Source organism: Folsomia candida, unplaced genomic scaffold (genome assembly GCF_002217175.1).
Source record: "Folsomia candida strain VU population unplaced genomic scaffold, ASM221717v1 Fcan01_Sc006, whole genome shotgun sequence".
Taxonomy (NCBI): domain Eukaryota; kingdom Metazoa; phylum Arthropoda; class Collembola; order Entomobryomorpha; family Isotomidae; genus Folsomia; species Folsomia candida.
This window is the reverse complement of record NW_019091198.1, coordinates 8423703-8442845: the sequence shown is the minus strand read 5'-3', so window position 1 is coordinate 8442845 and position 19143 is coordinate 8423703. Positions and strand designations below refer to the sequence as shown.

The following is a 19143-nucleotide window of genomic DNA, read 5'->3' as shown; positions in this document are numbered from 1 at the left end:
ACTACTCGTCTACTTACTTTACTTTACTTCTGTTGTCTCGTGTAAAATTATTATTACTATCCTTGTTGACTCAACGCAATAACTCATTTTTGACTTGGAAAATGATAAAAGCAACGGAATCCATTAGAGACTCGGAACAGAACTCAATAAAATTAAACCAGGAACGGATGTAAAATATCAATGTTTATGAAAAATCCGAATTCCGGTGAACCACATGAAACCGTAATAATGTATGTAATACAAAAAATACCACGCAATTTCAGCAGGTATTGAAACAGATACAAGTTTTTTCAGAGTGATTTATGAAATTTTGATAGAATTTTTCATACGTATAAAGATCAACGGAAATGTTGTACTTCAGTCCTCCTCCTTTGCTGGCATCATGTATGAAAAGTGAGTGAAATACAAGAAACAGTTTGTTTAAGTGTCACTGTTTGGGAAACGCGAGTTGTGAATGTGATGGGGTAAAAAAATGTTAAAATACTTTCAAAGAGTTACTCATCTCGTTCTCTGTTTATTTCTTTAGCTTCGTTTTTGTTTACATTAACTCAATTGAAGGAGACGACAGCGTGGCAGGGAAGGAATTAAGCTTTTTAGTTTTCATTTCAGATATTGAAAGTTTTTTTCCTACTTCTTCTAAAACTGAGAAAGGGCTCCCATCATCATACGTACAGACACCTACGCGCATGAAGTCCACAAGGCAAATGTTGTTTCAAGAAGATTGATACAACTAATTTATGAGAAATGCGCACCTAGAGTTTGATAAAATTATCAAAATTATGCAAACTGAATTTACTTTATGATGATGACGATGACGAATTTATATTCATTTTCCGAGATACAGAAACCCTAACGCATACTACAAAATACTGATTGTCGTCTCAACATGTATTTGTAAACAATCCAACCCGAGTGTAACCTTTGCTTCTACAAACAAACCGAGTGAAACATTTTTAAATAGACCAAAGGGACCATAAGTCACTCACGTTCAAATCTTTTTTAAAATCAATGCCCCTTAGAACTGGAGACTTTTGTAGCATTCGACTCGAATGTTTTCCTTCGAAATTCACCCGGATTAAGGAGAAGACGAGTCGTCTTCTTTCCCATCGTATCCTTTTAAGCAGACAGATGAAAAAAATGGGGAGACACGACAGCAAGTGGTGTTGATGCTATGCGATATGCATAGTTTTGCTACAAGGAAACATTTTAATGCACATATTTAAATAATCTTGTGAGATGTATAGATATATATTTATTATTGATTTCGAATAGAGCAATGTAAGTTTTTAGTTGGAAAGTAGAGATCATTTTGCAACCCTTATTTCTTTCGACCACCCTTCTTCCTTGGGTGCACTTTAACTCCCACTTAATTAAAATTATTGTTTAATAGCAGCATATATAAATCATTTAAGATCAAATAACTGTGAAAGAGTAAGCGATAAGCACAATAATGGGCGCTATCCCTATCCTATGATACATATAATACATGCCTTCGATATCACAAGATATCACAAGATCTACATGATATTACACGCTAGATTTGTGCACATCATCATCATTTCATGATCCAAGATTTAAATGCTATTTATTTATTTAAATATTATTAGTTAGCTAAATATTCCGCATTTCCTCGGTCCCGTTACTACCACGAGTTTTCAATCGACGGCAACTCAGCTCGAGCCCCTGGTGGTCTGTGAAACAAAAGTGGAATTGTAATTTAAGTGGACACGAGTTGTTTAGTTAGTGGATGGTGAAAATTGAGCCGTGCATACTTGTTGTATTGGGTGTTGAAATTGGTCTTGTCCGTGGACGCGGCTCCAAATGTAGACCCGAATTCTTTGGGTGCTGGTAATGCCATTTCTGCCATTTCCTCGGCAATATTTCTCTTCCTGTACCACCAGTACTCAAAGATGAGGGTGAAGCAAGCCATCACTATTCCCACGAAAATAACAATGAACACTCCACCTAATTGCAAGAATTCCATCATCATTAGCACAACATGGCATAACATTTTACAAGTTGTGGACGATAATAAGTATACGAATGGAATGGGATGCGAGGCAATAAGAAACTAACCAATGTTGTGAATACTGATCCCGTCAGACTGGTTGTCGTCTTTGGGACAATCTTTCTTGGCAAACTGGTTCTCATTCCACCAACGTTCCTTCAATTGTTCCAAGTGGCGTTGATTCAACAGTTTTAAGATCCTGAGCATCATTTGTGAGATATTAAGGAATTAGTGCGTATTTTTTAATGTCATACATACTCAACATAATTTTAATTTAGTTAGATTGTTAATTTTTGTGCAGCACGAGACGTGCAGTGAAATCACTTAACACCAAAGTAGATATGACCATCATTAATCAATATGTAAGCAATTTGTGCAGACAGCTAAAACCACAACATGTAAAGCGGCATCATTCCGTATAAAAATGATGTAGATCAGGCATTCTTACGCATCATTGAGCTGATCTTTTAATGGAGATCCCTGTCTGGAAAAATGCGAAAAGAACAATTCGAGATGGTTTTAATTCTTGTTATAATTTCTCAAGTAACAAAAAATATCTCCAACTCAACACAGAAAAATTGAGGAATTTAATACTCACTGAACCGCAAGAGCGTAAGGCTTTCGTGAGAACTCTTCTCCCACCATTTGAACATCACAGCTTGTCAAAACCTCGTACCTGATATCGGTGGCATCGCCTAATAAGTAATTATAACAAGCAGCCACATGTAAATGATACGAAAAGTCGTAATTATTCGTACTAGTACCAATTTTAAAATGGCCTTATTGCGCAATTGTATTTAAGCATTGGACCAATAGAGTTGGCATCCCAATTAATTTATACGGAAACCAAACCATGCCACAACATTCATGTATCTGCCCAAGTACCATCAGGACATTGGTAGCATTTAAGAAATTAAAAAATCCTTCATGCGTAACTGTGGAGTATTTAACTTTGTCTCAACTTATTGAGTCCGCTAGCCTTACATACATATGAGAAAACGACTCTTTGAGAGGCGAACCCTTCTGGACGGCAAGGGCGTACGGTTTCCTCGAAAATTCTTCCCCGACTTGTTGAAATTCACAATGTGTTTTGTATTGGTACTTTATATCCGTGGCTTCTCCTGTTGTTGGCCAGATATTCATATTCATTTATATCAACACAAAAGTAAACTTTATTGGAAATGCGGAGGAGCTTTCGGCTCGGACTAATCTTAACCAACTGAATTTCAACTTAGATTATCACGGAATTTACGAAATTAGTACCGTTTCATATTTTTTTATAGAAAATCTTTGGGAATTGTTTCTACAATCATGGGTAAGACGCATACCTAAGAATGCGAAACCATCCTGCGCATTCACTTCTTCCTTCCCCCGAACACGAACCACTGCTTCTTCGAATGTGAGTGGAGGAGTATTTTCTTGCATCGCTTGCCACATTTTGGTGTACTTGTCACTCACAGGATAGTCCCACACGGCGAGTTGAGAACGGTCATAGTCAGACATGCTGTCGTTCAAGCTCATGTCCTTCCAAATCCTGAATTAGTTTTAATGCATGTAGATGATAGCAATTAGTGAGGAATGAAACTGAAAGTAATAGAAATTTTTATGGATGCCAATTTTTACTCGTAAAACTTGTGCTCAATGTGAGCCATCCGGTCAAAATAGATCCAAGCTGCACTATCCCTTTGGGGGGCATACTGAATTTTGTATTGTTTGCTCAAGTCCTCCAAGGATTCGACGGGAGCGTCCAATCGAGACACGGTCAGGAAAGCGGCCAAGTTTGCGGTATATGAGGCGATGATGATGAACCCAAACAACCACCAAGTTGCAGCGACGAGACGACCAGATAGATTTTTAGGAGCTTCCCCACCACCCTGGTGAGAAAATGGGATAAAAAATAATAAGAAAGACCATGATTTGCCTGGGTATTTGACCGAAAACTTGTTTCAGTCACTAACTTGTGGGGTCAGAGACGTCATGCAGAACCATAAGCACTCTTTGAGATTGAATTCTCGCTTCTCTTCATCGTCCTCGTATTTCTCTCGGTTGTTTTGATAACTGTATGGGCTCCATCGGTCAAATATCCACATCAGAATGCTAAAAATTATAAGGTGACACATGAATTTTTATTTGAATTGCGATCTCTCAAAAGATACAATATGTACTTTATAGGGTGGCCAGACTCATTAATGGAGACAGCCAGACCAGCACATTAAAGTCTAATTGTCGACAAAGATATATACATTTGTCAGAGAGATTATTGTTACCTGGTGAAAAAATAAGCACCCAAGATGCACATCCACACATCGTTTTCCAACACAGTAAGAAACTTGAAGAGAGACGTTGTTGTTTTTGGTTTTCGCATTAAAATCGAAATCCCGACAAGATCGTAGTATGGCACCGTGAAGTCAACAACACTTTCTCGTTCCGCCATGACCGACATTGCTCCGAGAGCGATGTCAGCTTTCTGTGAATTAAATTATTACTCAATCATCTTTGTCAAATATTTTAGTTGGCCTTCGAGTGAATATTGTGTACCCTGTCCTTCAGTTCTTTGACCATGCCAGTCCACTCGTGGGGCTCCTCTTTGCCCATGTAGCCATAGTCGGAAACGTTTCGGATGGTGTAGTTGAACTTGAGATCTTGTTGAATCCGTTCGAGAAGGTCGATGCAGTACCCGGTGAAGCATCGGCTGTACTTATTCTCAGCCGATTCAACGCAGCCAGGCGTTTTATACACGAAGGGAGGTTGCTGATGAGGGTTAACAGGAATTGTTAGAGAGTTTCTAGTTACGGTGAGATTTTGAAATGCATACACAAACTCACCACGACAGTGACGATTCGAAAGACGGTCAGGGCCTGATGAACTTTCCACAAGGCGTCCTTGCCAGGTTCGGGTGTGATCAATTGATGCTCGGTGAAACCAGTCCTCCAAACCCCTAATTTTTCTTTCGTCTCAGACTCTGCTTGATGCTCCTTGAAAACGAATCTTTCAATCTTCATTGTAAAAATGGGATAGTTGTTTCCGTTTCTGCCCCAGTTAAAATTCTTTAGAATGTTGTCCGTCCCCTCTGTTTTTAGGGCATCATACAAGTCCAATTTATAAGTGTCGGTGAAATTATCTGTGTTGACGCATTTAGTATCCATCGGTGGGGGTATCCAGTTACCGTCGGCCTTCATTTTCCTTTCGGGCAAGTAAAAATACACATTACAAAGGCAAATCTTTCATGATAAATGATACACAATACTCTTCACTCTTATTTAAATATTCCATTTGTTAATTGAGGGTACACACCTTACTGCCAAGATCGTGTTGATCGTGATGTCAAAATAGAACATGTCCGTCAACCTGTTCGCCTTTACCGTTCCTCTGGACGCGAGGAAACTTCTTCGCTTTTCTCCAACTTCGGTAAAATCAGGACTTAGATGGATCACCGTTACGTTACTCCGACAAGCATTACATCTTGGAACTCCTTCTTCCTTCATGATCAAAGTAATATGCGTACCGGTTAGTTAGTAAATAAATTTCCGATTTAAATGCCATAATAATTGTGAGAATACATATGTACCAGGGACATGGAGTGCCAAGCATATTCATCACTAAAGTACGGCCCATCCTTCATATCTTTGTCGGAGGCTTCGGCAAGGACGCTAGAAATTTCATTGGGAGTAGCAGCGATGAAAAAGTTGACAATGTCGACATGGACCAATCTATCAATTTGTTTGCGAATTCCGGCACTATCTTTTTCCAATTTTGTGAGAAGATGTCTAGTCGGCATATTTTGCAGGAGGGATTTGTACTTGTGGTACATTTCTGTGCAGTGAGTAAATTTTAATTATGCTAATGAGTGAGATATTTGTATATGACCGCTTGAAATGATATGCCACTGCTCACCGTATTGTTGTTCATCAAACAGAAGAACGGCACTGGTCATGTCCTGCTTGCCCACAATTGATCGCACCGATTGTACCAAGAGGTCTGCCGGGGGAGAAACCTGGACCAAGTAGCCATCCCAATTTGTTTTAGCGTGATCACGCCAACTCCTACAATGGGGAAGTATCGTTAGAAAATACCTAGATACATTTTTAGCCAACAATGTTCACAGAAAGTACCGAATATCGCCCTCCTGACCGAACGTTGCAGCCACGGTGGGCAAGTTGATGACTTTCACCACCAGCTTGACAGCCTCCGATGGAACTCCATGTCTGGTAAAGTCGATGGCAATGTCCGGCTTATCTGGGCCTGCTCTGATCTCATCCATTTGCATGCATACTAATTATACATACACATTTTAAATATTTTAGTTCATTTGCATACGTAGGAATTTTAGAAATTACAAATAAAATTTTAGAAAGGTCAAAATTTTGAAGCAATTAAAATTATGATTGCTTTCATAAAATGAATATAGCTTTTCATACTATCCGTCACTAAATTTTTGGCATCCGATCCATTTGAAAATATCCGATGAACTTTTCCCAGTTTTACACCAGCCACAGGATTTTTATTGATGTAGTCAACAGCCGCATCAAAATGTTTGACAGTTTCCGATTCTTCATAGAAAAACACTGCAATAAAAAGGTCGACATGAATATTAGAGAGCTCAATGCTCATGAAATGCACATCGATGGCAATTACGCTAATGATGTGTAGGCTACCTAGTTAGTCGATTGGTTAGGACAATAATACATATACATACACATTGATTCCTACCTCAAAGTTTGCAATATTCGCGAATTCTGCCAAAAATTGCAACTTCTCAAACAACATCTTGAATAATATAGGGATCCATAAGCTTGTTCCAATTTAGTGAACGAGATATATTGCCGTCTCGTGCACCTAATTTATTCTGCCATCACACAATTTCCCAAATGCGCCTTGGGATGAATGAGAATATGCATTAATTACTACGCATGCAGGCCAGTGTTTGGAACAAATAGCCAATTTGTAAGGAATATGAGACTGTTCAAACGTTATTTAAAATAATGTCGTTTAAAACTCTTAATCCCACCAATCCATCCCACTTCCGGTGTAGATACATATATGCTAATTAGCACAACGACCAGTCTCAAAACCTTCCATCATTACATTTATCGTCATGCATGTAGCACACATTATGATATTTTATTGTCTCAGAAGTTCGATTCGCCTGGCATGTCTACGTATTTTTACTTCCTTCAATGTCAAGCACTTTCTAAAGGTGCTGCTGCTCCGCTGGACGGACGTGACAGGAAGGAAAGGAACCACTTGTGCCAAACCATAGCGAAGAAAAAGAACTATCTTAAGTGCAAAATAGCTTATTCGTTCGTTTTACTTTGTGAACATTCATTTCGATCGCTTTATCGTCTCGATTCACGAACTCATAAACAATTCATGCATTGTAGCGTTCTTTCTTTCTCGGGTTTGAAGTCTAATGTTGTTCGTTATCAGTTGCCACGCTACAATAAAGTTCCAGCCCAAGTCTAATTTCCCTGTTCCACTAAAAAGTTTCTTGTCAACATAAATTATTCGGGTATTGATCACCTCTGGCTTTAAATTGGAGTTGCGATTCGATAGATAAAGACAACGCCTTATGTAAGTGAAAAGAGGCGTGACGTTTTTACACTGTCGCGAATTTAATGTGGATTATCTGATGAAATTTCGACAAGCTGGACATTATTCCATAAAATAGTCGAGTGTAAGGATGCGTAATAAATAAAATGATGCAGCACTGCCATGAAAATGAATGGACAGTAATGAAAATATTTTTATGTAGATGAAATTATGGTACCGAATTATCTATGAAACGGGGCATGCAGGACGATGAAGCTGGTTTCAAGTGCTCAATGCCACGGGCTTAATGATGTAAATAGTTTAGCATAGTTATGTATAGCTAAGGAAAGTTGAAGAGAATTTTTATGACGGGGCAATTTGAAAAATTCCCATTTTTCCCATCGTAACTCGACTTGAGACAACTTGTGCAAGAATTACTTACCGATGTTCACATTTTGCAGTTCTTGTCCAGAAACGGACGAAATTTTCAAAATCTGCGGCAACAGTAAGAAAAATCCGAACGAAGTCAGAAACTCTGACAAACCCTTCAGAAAAGGGAATGTCCCCCGTCCTCCCATTATTGTAATCTTTCAGTTCAAATTTTTCATGCAAAGTGAGACAAGCTGAACAAAGTAGTTGGAAATATTGAGAAAATTCCTGAAATTGAAAAACCGAAGATTTGTCGTGGTCGTAGGCGAAGGCGTACGTCGTCACCTCGTAACAGACCAAAGCGTCGAGAAGGACTGCGTGGAGATGGGGATGATGATGGCGTGCTCCAAGACTGATAAGTGTGACATGACAATGCTCCAGTTCCAGTTCTACCAAGCTGTCCATTTCTGAGTTTTTCATGTTACAATATAACCAATACTCCTTATTTGATACAAATTCAATCGTGGTTCACAATTATTGGGGGTCTGCTTGCGCATACCAATGCCCATCTATTTGTATAACTTTTTGTAATGCTGCCAGCCTACAAAGCCAACTACCTTACACAGCTACTTATTTATGCAATGAGAGGCCACGGGTATTGAATTGTATTCAATTCCAAGTGTCGCAAAATTCCAGTGAGAAAAACCATCAGCAAGGCATCATTGCGCAAAATATCAAGTTCCTAATCAAATGACGCACACAAGGAGATAACCGTTTAACATTTAACTGATCTAAAATTTGCAACTATTTCACACCCGTCGGGAAAGGATGAACCATGTGAAAGGCAAAATTCAAGTCTTGAAATAAAATATCTATGTACATACGTGGGCAGAATGTTTGGAGTTTGCATAGTAAAAGCACTGAATTTACAGTGAGGGCTGATTAAACTGTGGTTTAATCACAAGTACATTTCTTCTCCTAGGTTAGGAATACGTCAAAAACGTAGATTCAGCTCTACGTAATTTTTCAAATTTCTCACCCATGCACAAATGCAATGCATGTACATATGTACATATATAGTAAAAATTAAATTATAATACTCATGCAGCGTGTTAAATATGTATGTCAATAAAAATGCGAGTCCACTTTACTTCTTGTAATATTAATGGTTAGTCTTTTAATGCAGATACCTCTTTACATATGTATTGCAGTTGTATCAATATAACTAGTTTGTGGCGATGTACATATGTATGTATATATTGCCTCAATTAACATTACAGGTATGTAAGTATGTCTGACTTATAATATAATTTTATAATAGGTTGAAGGAATAAAATTGCAATTTAGTAACTCACAAGTAATGCAATGACACCATTCATCAAAAATATATTTCCAGCTTGACGAAGCGTATCGACCAACGATAAGACAATGGATGACAATTTAAATTTACCAACTAAGCACTTTTCTAAGTAATGGTTTAAATATTCTCAATAAATGTAGTATTTCATGGTAATCATCATTGCATACTTTTTACAAGGTTATACATTCACCACTTTATACACGTGTCTAGTATTACATGAACCAGTCTAATTTGTTGTGAATTACTTTTTTTAATGCCACTAAATTTGTAAGGATGAGTAGTACACAAATTTATTTTTTTATTTTCTAGGTAAATAGAGATGGATTTTGGTGTTGTTGGTGGTTGCGATTAATTTTTTGATGTCTTGTAAAGACGACTTTTAAAAATAAGTCGTCCGACCGCAGCCTCTTTTTATGTTAAATATATTCATTTACATACTTCCAAAGGCTCGTATATCATTAAATTTGTTTGTGCAACGACAATGTTACTGTACGTAAAGGAAATTTATCTTATTTTAGGGCTATGTATACATATATATAGATTTATTTATTTGCTATGTCTGGTACTGGTTACCGAGTTGTCTGGCTAGGTTGAAAAGGTGAATTATCAATCCGATGATAATTCGGAAGGCTTTATGTATTATGCAGACTATTGCCAGGGACTTGTTGAGTTTTTGTCTTTGGAGTTTGACTAAGAACAATAAGACTGTGCTTTATTATGAATGATTGTTTCAGTTACTTGTGATGCAAATTATGAGACAATCTTAATAATCTCTCTATTAAATTGAGATAAGATAATTAAGTTAAGAATGGGAAAATGTATGTACATATTCATTAATGTCAAGCAATATAAGGTGACAATGGTTGAACTGTGATAATGGTTGAGATTTTTTTCGAACACAGGTCTGATTCACAATTGGAAAAAGTTATTGTGAAAATCAACCACAAAGTGATTTGATTGATTATCGATGGGAATAAAGGCGTAAATATTGTGCATTAACTAGTACATGATTAATAAAAATATGAACGTATCGTATTTATGTAAATACATATTTGCTTGAACATTCAGTTGCCAACTCGCTTTGTCGAACTTCTTTGCACCATAAATGATCTGATTATGATTATGAAGGAACTCTCTCTTCCTGCCTGATTTTTCCCTTTTTGGCGAGCAATAAATATTATTGGAATGAAGGAAGGAAGAAAAATGAGAAAATGTGAACTATCCAGTGGTCGCAACCACCTAAAATCTTGGAAGCACACAAGATTTGGTATGATCTCCATCAAAAGTCAATTCAAGAAACGACAACCAAACAGCTAATTCCTTATCGAGATAAATCTTAGACATTCAACAGAAATCTAGATTCCTTGGATATTTTTAAGTATCAGGAATACTATGTCATTTCTGCTTCCCATGTCGCTTACTAGTAGTAAATTAGTTACATATGTACCATTAGTTATACGGTTCTATGTACCTTAATTTTCTCTGGTCACCATATACAAAAGTAAATTTGTGTATAATCTTAATCTACTGAAGGGTTGCAGCTACATATGTCTCTGCTGATGTTGTTTTCAGCTAATGTTTGTATTTATTATACTCGTACTCGTATTCGCTGGCCCATAATGCATTTATTAATACAACGGTTAATTTCTTCTCTCCATAGTAAGACACGCGGATAATAATTTAGGGCGTAAGCTAATTTATGGATGACTTCTAGGTATGTCTGCTAATATGTGAGCTATTTATATGCAGCCACTACTTTCTACTCTTGATATTCGTCGTGTTCGTCGTCATTAGCGCAGCTTTCACTCTCCTCCGCATTCTACTTTGCCATCAATGATGTGATTGTGATGATAAATACTACATAGATTTTTACGAGGGTGCATCTTCAAGCATCGGATTCCTTGAGAGATTCCAACTTTGCAAGGTTTTGAACATCCAATTCTTCCGGTGTTACTGGACTTTCGTTACTTTCTCCTAAAGAAATTCGAGCCTTTTCTTTCTCGTCGATGTCAAGACTGGCTTTCTTTGGCTCAATTTTTGTTTCTTTAACCTCAACCTCAACAACTCGAGGGACTGAGGAGATCGGATCTTTTGGAAAGTTGTCGTCAAACGCGGCCCATCCGCCTCCCCCGCCACCACCGTCTTCCTCCTCTTCTTCGGGAGTTGCTTCCTTTTGAGGAGGAGGTGGTGGTGGTTGGGTTGGAACTCGGGGGAAATAGTCGGGAACCTCTTCTTCCTCGTTGCTTTCATCGGAGGGTGAATTTTTACTTTGGTCTGCTTGGACAGGTTCAGCAGCGGTGGTTGCCGGGGCCGTGGCATGGTCAACGACATCCTCCTCTGCCGTGGGTGGATCTGCTCCTTCACCTTCGACTCCTTTGTCAGAGGACTCGCCGGGAAGTGGGACATGATCGTCGGTCATGGGCGTTGCGGCCGTTATCACGATTTGAGCAACGTCTAAACCTGAGTCACCTCCCTTTGCATGGAAAAATTGAAACATGAATATTACTTTTGGTCACTTAAAACAGTACTTACAAATGTATATTAAGTGCCAGTATTACCTGAGCCTCCTCCTCATGGTCAGGGTCGTCAGGTTCCATCGTCACCATGATCCCTGTATAAATGTAGTCAAATAAGTTAGTGACCTGTGGTACGCACACACAAACATGAACAATTAGTAGGCACGAACAATTAGTTACAATCTAAGGAAAAGTAAGGTTTAGATAATCAGTATTCTAATAACTGGTTAATACCATTAGTAATTCACGAAACACTATTAACTACGAAGCAAAGCGGAATTAGTACTAATTTGCATATAGCAGAAATGCAAAAGCTAGTGTCATTATTAAATCATTTGTGAGAAGTGTGTAGTGCAGAAGGGTTAAGAAGGTGAGTAGTGCCCAACATCCGGAAGGAATAATCACCTGGCATTTCAGTCACGACAATTTCTGGATCTCTGGTCGAGTCAGAGGTAAAATTGGCCTGGTATTGTCGCTGTCGGTCCCCACTCAGTTCCATTTCAAAGCCAAAAGAGGACGAAGACGAGCTCTCTACTGCAATGGCTGGCGGTTCTACACGCAGCAACAAGTCATAAAAAGCCTTTCTCTTTCTCTCTCACTTTTTCTACGAGGCCAACCTTTCACTAGCTCATGATGATCAGGAGGTAAATTAATTAGTCAAATATTTACCTATGACAGGAGGGGGTGGAGCGGCTTGAGTACTTGTCGAGGATGCCGATTTTTCCACAGGTTGCTTAATTTGATCCTCCTCCTCGTCCGTGTCCTCACCTAGTTCTCTTTGCCGAGGTGGTTCGACCATGTCATCCTCAGAATGAGGTTGATGCTCATCGGAACGTTCAATCTCTGGGGTGGGCTGGGTCACCACTACTTTTTCCGGAGGAAGCAGATGAGACGGAATTTCGGGTGGAGTGTAGCAAGGAGGTAAAATTCCAGAGTCGGAAATATCGTCCTCGTCAATCTCATCATCCTCGTCCTGAAATTGGTAATTTTATTTAAAAACAGTTCCAAATTCAATGTGAGATAGACTGGATTCTTGCCATTGGTGAAAGTGGTTCCCCATCCCAACGGCATTCTTCAACTACAATTTCAGGGAAAACTCCAGTCATTCCGTCGTACTCTCCTTCCCACCATCCGTCGTAATCCTGTCATTTTGAAAAAGTTTTGATTTTGTGCAAATTTGTATCCTAATGATAACACTTGAATATCGAGTGGCTTACTCGTCTCAATATTTTTACTATCTGGCCCTCGCTAAATGAGATTTCCTCTGGGGCTGTGGCCTCATAGTCGTATAACGCTCGGCAAAATTCTCCAACGTCTATAGACAAGAGTAGAGATTATGATTTTCACCTACAAATATTTGCATAATAGGTGACGATTAGCTATGCACCTCCATGTCGAAGTTCGTTAATGAAGGGGGTGGTCAATCCTGAAGAGACGGACGTAGGAACAGTTGGGGTACCGTCTTGGGGCAAGTTTTGATTCTCATCCTCATTCTGATCCATCATGTAGCCGTTTGAAATGGCACCGCTCGCCTTCATCCTGCCTTCCTCTGTGACATCCTCCGTCGTTGGCACGGCCTTCTCTTGCACGTGATAGTCCACTGAGGAAAAGGAAATTTGGGGTTGGAGAGGGAAACCTGACGCAGTGGTACTTCCCTCACCTTCAGCTTCGACCTCGACATAATTTTGGGGCACGTAGCCCTCCTCGCCTTTGTAATTTCGAGCCCGGACCCAGCCACTCTCCTCGTCACCAGGATCACCCATCAGCTCCAAGTGCTCGTTCTCCACGATGCTCAGCTCATCCGGATTGGCAGCCTAGCGGAATTGCGCCACAAAACATGGAGATAAATATGCGTTCTAAATATGTACGTATTTTTAACGTCACACACAGAAATTGAGATCAATTATATGTACCTCGTATGTGTATATTGCAACACATTTTATGCCAGCCACATCCTGAGTGATTTCGTAATGTGGGTGGCTATGATCTTGACTAATTTCCACATTTGGTGGTGGGGTTGGCTCAGGTTCTTCTGCGGCAGCATCACCCCAGTCCACAGCGATGGGATCGTCCCACGTCATGGCGGATAACGCTTCGATCTTTTTCCTCTCCATCTCAAATTGTGCTGTTGACAGTCATAATATGAATTCAAACTCAAGTTTAAAACTTTGCAAGTAGAAATGAAAACGCTTCTACTAACCTTCAATATCCTCTTCTCTCTCGGGTGGTTCTGCCGATGAGGTCTCGCCTTCCCTATTCTCTGATGTATCGTTGAGGTCGCTATCGAACGAGGCTTCAACTCGTTCCTGGACACCAAACGGAGACTTATAATTATTAAGCAGATACAGATTCAAATCTCGTCTAGAGTAGAAATCGCTTACCCCTCCGACTTTCATAAAGCAGACTCTAGACCCATCCTCCGTCTTAATTGAGGTAGAACTCGCAGATCTAGCCATGTCGATGGTCAAATTTTCAATATCTTGCATCCATTCGTCCACATTTACGTCACCATCTCGAAGACATTCAATTACACCTTCCGCCTTCGCTTTCTCCGCCAGTGCTCTACGAATAATGTCGCGTAATTCTTCTATCTTTGTTTCCAAGTCGGGCCCATTTGGATCATCCGGATCCGCCTGTAGAAGAACAAATGCGTTAAATTTTTGCATATTTACTTATTTCATCACTTCAATCGCTATATAAGACTCGCCTTATTGCCCGCATCCCTCATTTGTTGAAGAGAGTTCAGCTTCTTTTGACTTTCTTTCGCTGTTTTGACCTCTTTTCCTATCTTGGTTGCCCAGCGTTTCGCTTCACGTGATAAAATGGCCCCTGCACCATGATCGCAAGTAATTTTTGTACAACTATCCCCGTCACAGGGTTCGAAAGGGTAGCGGATATGCTGCTTGAGAACTGGATAATACTGCACACAGCACATGACATTGTACTCCCTTGATAACTATAGAAAAAGACATATCATAAGTCCATCGCACTCTATAAGCAATGATAAACCCATGTAAATGTTTTTCACCCTTTGAGCTTGGTCACGGATTTTCGAAAAGGAGTTCTGGGCGGCGGAGCAAGTTAAAAGCTCAGTTCGACTGAGCACAGTCAAATATTCCTTCAACTTGCTGTACACCTCGGCCTCCAAACTCTGTATTTAAGACAAAGGTTAATATTGAGCAATTATTAGTTAACGACGTCTTTAAAAATCGTTATTACTTTCAGAGTTCCATCCAAGTCCACGTTGTAATAGTGATCTTGATGCGCATTCGCGATGGCGAGAGCTATCAAGTAGTCATTCCTCGCCCCAGTCGACTTTTCTTCGCACGCGTCCTTCTTTGAGGACACCTTTTCAACAGGAAAATTACGTTTTTATGTCGGATTTTGAAAACAAAGGCATCTCAGTGTTTTACGATCTACAGTACGAACTTATCATAAAATGCAGGCAATTTGCAATCAACCCTCTGAATTATTGATTTTCGATCTGAATCATACATTCATAAGTTTGCCATGTATTTTTCTACATCAGGGAGTTGAGTGAAAATTAAGTAATAACCACTACTTTTCTCTGCACGTCACTGTGCAGCCTATAAATACGTACATATATTGGAACATAAAGGCTAAAAGCTCACTTGGATATATGAAAAAACATAAATATTTATAAATTATGAAGCTCCATACACGCCGTAATGTGTACGTATCCATCCATTTCACAGATTTACAGAAACAACATTTACATCCCCCCATTTCTTATCGTGCATTGGTTTTCCTTCACAAAAAAACAATATTACACAGACACCAAGTCGCAATACTTTGCAAAGTGGTGATGGAAAGAGGAGTGAGTGAAAAAAGAACAATTAACGACCAAAAGCATGCAAACCATACCAAACCAACAACATCAAGAAGCAAAAGTGTGATAAAAATTTGGATTAAGTACTTTTTGATCTTCCTTCCCCTTGGCTCTCTGTCAGTGAAAGTCATTCAATTTCATTCACACAAAATGACACAAATATGTATGTACATATTTACAACATCTCATATACATAATCAACAACATGAATTTAGTCATTCCGGAAATAGCGGCAGCATTGGTGTGTATGTAGTACGTAAAAGAGCGTATAAATATATATATATTTAGATATGATTGGAATAAAATCAGGCCACGTAGAGAAAACACAGTGAGGAAAACGAGCAGCCAAACAGCAGCACCGGGGGAACAGATTGTGTGTATATTTAGATATATGTTCTTCCTAATTGCAGCAGGAGTAGCTTATCATTGGACAAAGAGAAGAGTGAGTATCGGTAAAAGTGGGATGAGTGAGATCAGTGGTTTAGCTGAGGTGGTGGTGATGTGGGCGATGGGAAAAATAGTGGTGGAGAAAGTGAAAGGAAACAATGGATCGATGATGACAAAATTGTATTTATGTATAAAGAAAGCAACGATATGCATATTTTTCTTGGCTGCCATGTAATTTTTTCACGGTTGGAGGAATAATTTCTGCTTTGTTGGTCAGACATACCTTGACGCTTTCTCTCTTCAGGGATGTGAGGGAAGAGAAGATGGACCCCTTCTTCTTCTTCATCCTGGGGAAGAAGTGATATTTTATACTTATTGCCCCAGCAGTATCGGTGGGTCATTACATAAATAAATAATGTATGGTGCTCGTACGTAAGTAAGAGACCCCGTGATCATCATATACGATTTTATATGGTGGTGAAAGCTTTTATAGTTGGTATTCTCACGCTTTGAGCTATTAAATTGGGTTCGAAATGTGTTAAAACCTGTAGAGCAAGTTTACACGTCGGAGTCGTGTAAAAAAATCTAATACTCTTAAAAATAAAACTCCAAGGACTAATTTCGTTAAAAGGGATCATTATTCCCTGAATAAAATTCCAACTTTTTTATGCGAGAATTCGCAAATGGGATGAGGTTGCAATGATAAATGGGTTATTTGGTGGGTTGTGGTAAACTAAACTATATGTATCACATACGACCTCAATCTCAGATATTGGAAAACTCTCTCTCTCTGTGTGTCTGTCTCTCTCTAGACAACAGCTTCTGGCTGACCATGAATGATAGATAAAAATATATTGAGCCAATTCTCTCCAGCACATACTTTTCCAGGACATCGCGTGTCTCTAAAATTACCTGTCTCTGACATCATGTGCGAGATGCTCTTCTTCGAAATACAGCTTTTTATTTCTGTCCAGCTCCGCCACCGAGTATTGCACTTCTTTCTGAATCACGGAAAGCTGGTCCAAACACTTTCTGCTTGAGGACAACTTTACTTGTCGGACTGCTTTGGCATCGTCCGTGATTTGCTGTTGAAATACTTCCACTGCGGCCAAGCGAGCCTTTCCCAACTTTTCATTCTCCTCAAGAACGGTTCGCCAAACGTTCCAGACATTCCTGTTCGTCCAATTTGCAAATTGTTCAAATCTGACATGAATATTTTTACGTGATTATGATATTTATAGTACCATTGCTCATCGCCATCGTCGTCCCGCAGGTCGGGAATTGATGGAATTTTCTTATTGAGGTAGGCATTGGAAATTTTTAAAAGAGCCTGAAAAAGGAGCAATGTCAACTTAGTTTCTTATTTTCATTTTCGACTGATCAACATTTTCTTGATTATGGGAACTTACTTCTGCGTAGCTTTTTTCAATGGCAGATCGTTGCTTTGTAAAACTCCTGACCAAATAGAGTTAAGAGTGTAAGTTTTAAATTTAAGAGAATGCGACGAGTAGCGTCATACCTGATGTCTTCCAACAAGTCGCACTCATGCTGATTTTTGGCTTGAAGTCGAGCGATTTGTTCCTTATGAACATTTGTCAGAACCTTCAGGTAGGGGCCCTGGGAAAGACAGGTTTATCGTTGAAAAGGTGCATGAAAAGTATGATTTCGTACTGTAAAAATAAATTGTTTCGTCATCTCACACGAAGCCCTATTAGATCGCACCATTTTTCCATTGGTAATATGCACTTTTGAAAAGGACAATGTTGAGATTTCTCATTCCTCGCTGTTGTGTGTACACAATTCTTTTAAGTTATTGCAAAAATGTGAACTTCTACATATTCATCAACTCAAGGAATTTATCCGGAATTTAACAAATGAGAGGAACATAAGTATGTAATTTGAGGCATGGATGAAAGTTGAGACATGGAAAACCACCCATTCACATTCAATGGACTCAAATTTACTTATGTTCGGATTCGTTATAATGCAAAACGCCTCTTGCATATGTTTATGTACATATATCGCAAACGCTAATATCAAGTCTGTTATTTATTAATGCGATAATTGTTACAGGTTTCAATGGCTTGACCCAGCTAGCCGTAGAAATTTCATATCCCAACCGACCAAATTGAAAACAATGGATGGATAACAATTGAATGTATGAAATACTTGTTGTCAATAATTCAATGCAAACAAATAAACAATGCAAAGTCGGATGGAATAAAAACTGGACTTTCAACTCTTAAAAAATTGCGAAATTCTTAAACCATTCAATAAAATCAATCAATGAGTGATATGCATGCTATGTTATGTATGTTACGATTCATGAAATACCTTAGGCTCCCCACACACGAAAATATATCATTTCTATCAATTGCATACGTATTAAATTGCAATAAAACCTCATTTATGTAAGAGAACAGAATAAATTCTTTCACCTTTCTCATCGGCGGCGGCTGCATTTTCTTGGCGGACTAATTTTATTATCTCTGAATCCAATAACTATGAAACTACTTGACACATTCAACAATAACACGTGGTACGAATTACTGGATGAATTATACTATCAAGAACTATGGTAATTAAGGAACTGGTAAAGCACTAATTATGGGTCGACAAAATCCATAAAAATGACATGTCGGATATGGTATTGAGCTACACGAGGATCCAAAACGATATCTCCGGTATGCAACAAAATGTGAACAGTTTATTTAGCTAATATCGCCGATAAACCAAATTTAACTAGGCGTGGGAACACTCCTCGAACAAAGTAATACCCGTAATTGATATCACCGGAAGGTACAACTTTTTAAAAAGTGTAGCAAACTTTTCAGCTTAAAGAATCCTCAACACGGCAAAATTTTGACCAAGTGGGAAACACATATTTTTTTGACGGGAGCAAATTAGAAATTTCACCCGTTGCACACAGGGAGTAGTTTGCATTACTTTTAGCCTGGTGGTGAAAGAGTGAGTGGTTGTGAAAGCTATACCATTCCTCCCTTTACCACAGTGCACTTCTTGATACCTACCGACCCATACTCACTGGCATGTTGGACTATTGATCTTTTCTCCGGTTCTCTCACTGCCACCATCACCAGCCTTTCTCCACGTTATGAGGACATGC

At 39.0% G+C, this 19143-nt stretch overlaps 2 protein-coding genes across 7 annotated transcripts; both read right to left on the bottom strand.

Annotated features, from left to right (window-relative positions):
* Positions 1-1224: 1224 nt before the first annotated feature.
* Positions 1225-8303, bottom strand: LOC110850648 (ionotropic receptor 25a). Of its 3 annotated transcripts, XM_035853016.1 has the most exons (17): positions 7980-8298; positions 6427-6573; positions 6121-6280; positions 5903-6051; positions 5577-5821; positions 5303-5487; positions 4834-5191; positions 4547-4759; positions 4276-4475; positions 3967-4105; positions 3632-3882; positions 3337-3542; positions 2607-2703; positions 2457-2492; positions 2077-2207; positions 1773-1965; positions 1225-1691 (listed from the first exon to the last, which is right to left on the bottom strand). In XM_035853016.1, the coding sequence occupies exons 1-17, from the start codon at positions 8113-8115 to the stop codon at positions 1643-1645; spliced, it is 2895 nt and encodes a 964-aa protein (XP_035708909.1). In that variant the 5' UTR covers positions 8116-8298; the 3' UTR covers positions 1225-1642. The 3 variants fall into 3 exon arrangements, with proteins under 3 accessions (XP_035708909.1, XP_021953816.1, XP_035708910.1); XM_022098124.2 differs by lacking the exons at positions 2457-2492; positions 2607-2703 and adding an exon at positions 2997-3129 and having other exon boundaries at positions 7980-8299; XM_035853017.1 differs by lacking the exons at positions 1225-1691; positions 1773-1965; positions 2077-2207; positions 2457-2492; positions 2607-2703 and adding an exon at positions 2776-3129 and having other exon boundaries at positions 7980-8303.
* Positions 8304-9060: 757 nt separating this feature from the next.
* LOC110851064 (protein nervous wreck-like) lies at positions 9061-18996 on the bottom strand. 4 transcript variants are annotated; one of them, XM_035853131.1, is made up of 21 exons: positions 18458-18996; positions 17539-17636; positions 17429-17474; positions 17264-17349; positions 16932-17192; positions 16303-16366; positions 15720-15746; positions 15002-15130; positions 14811-14933; positions 14490-14738; positions 14164-14415; positions 13983-14088; positions 13696-13907; positions 13443-13596; positions 13170-13382; positions 13000-13097; positions 12820-12924; positions 12452-12755; positions 12188-12334; positions 11825-11877; positions 9061-11739 (listed from the first exon to the last, which is right to left on the bottom strand). In XM_035853131.1, the coding sequence occupies exons 1-21, from the start codon at positions 18479-18481 to the stop codon at positions 11152-11154; spliced, it is 3339 nt and encodes a 1112-aa protein (XP_035709024.1). In that variant the 5' UTR covers positions 18482-18996; the 3' UTR covers positions 9061-11151. The 4 variants fall into 4 exon arrangements, with proteins under 4 accessions (XP_035709024.1, XP_035709022.1, XP_035709025.1 ...); XM_035853129.1 differs by having other exon boundaries at positions 13170-13596; XM_035853132.1 differs by lacking the exon at positions 12188-12334 and having other exon boundaries at positions 13170-13596.
* Positions 18997-19143: the final 147 nt, after the last annotated feature.

What these genes read in the sequence shown, in the direction of transcription:
- LOC110850648 (XM_022098124.2), bottom strand. Translation starts at nt 8,115, where the DNA reads ATGGGAGGACGGGGGACATTCCCTTTTCTGAAGGGTTTGTCAGAGTTT. An exon ending in GGTCAGGAGGGCGATATTCG is followed by an intron (nt 6,052 to 6,120) that starts GTACTTTCTGTG and finishes TCCCCATTGTAG; the next exon opens with GAGTTGGCGTGATCACGCTA. An exon ending in GATCAGTATTCACAACATTG is followed by an intron (nt 1,966 to 2,076) that starts GTTAGTTTCTTA and finishes TCTTGCAATTAG; the next exon opens with GTGGAGTGTTCATTGTTATT.
- LOC110851064 (XM_035853129.1), bottom strand. Translation starts at nt 18,481, where the DNA reads ATGCAGCCGCCGCCGATGAGAAAG. An exon ending in TGAGGGATGCGGGCAATAAG is followed by an intron (nt 14,416 to 14,489) that starts GCGAGTCTTATA and finishes GTTCTTCTACAG; the next exon opens with GCGGATCCGGATGATCCAAA. An exon ending in TTGCAATATACACATACGAG is followed by an intron (nt 13,597 to 13,695) that starts GTACATATAATT and finishes CAATTCCGCTAG; the next exon opens with GCTGCCAATCCGGATGAGCT.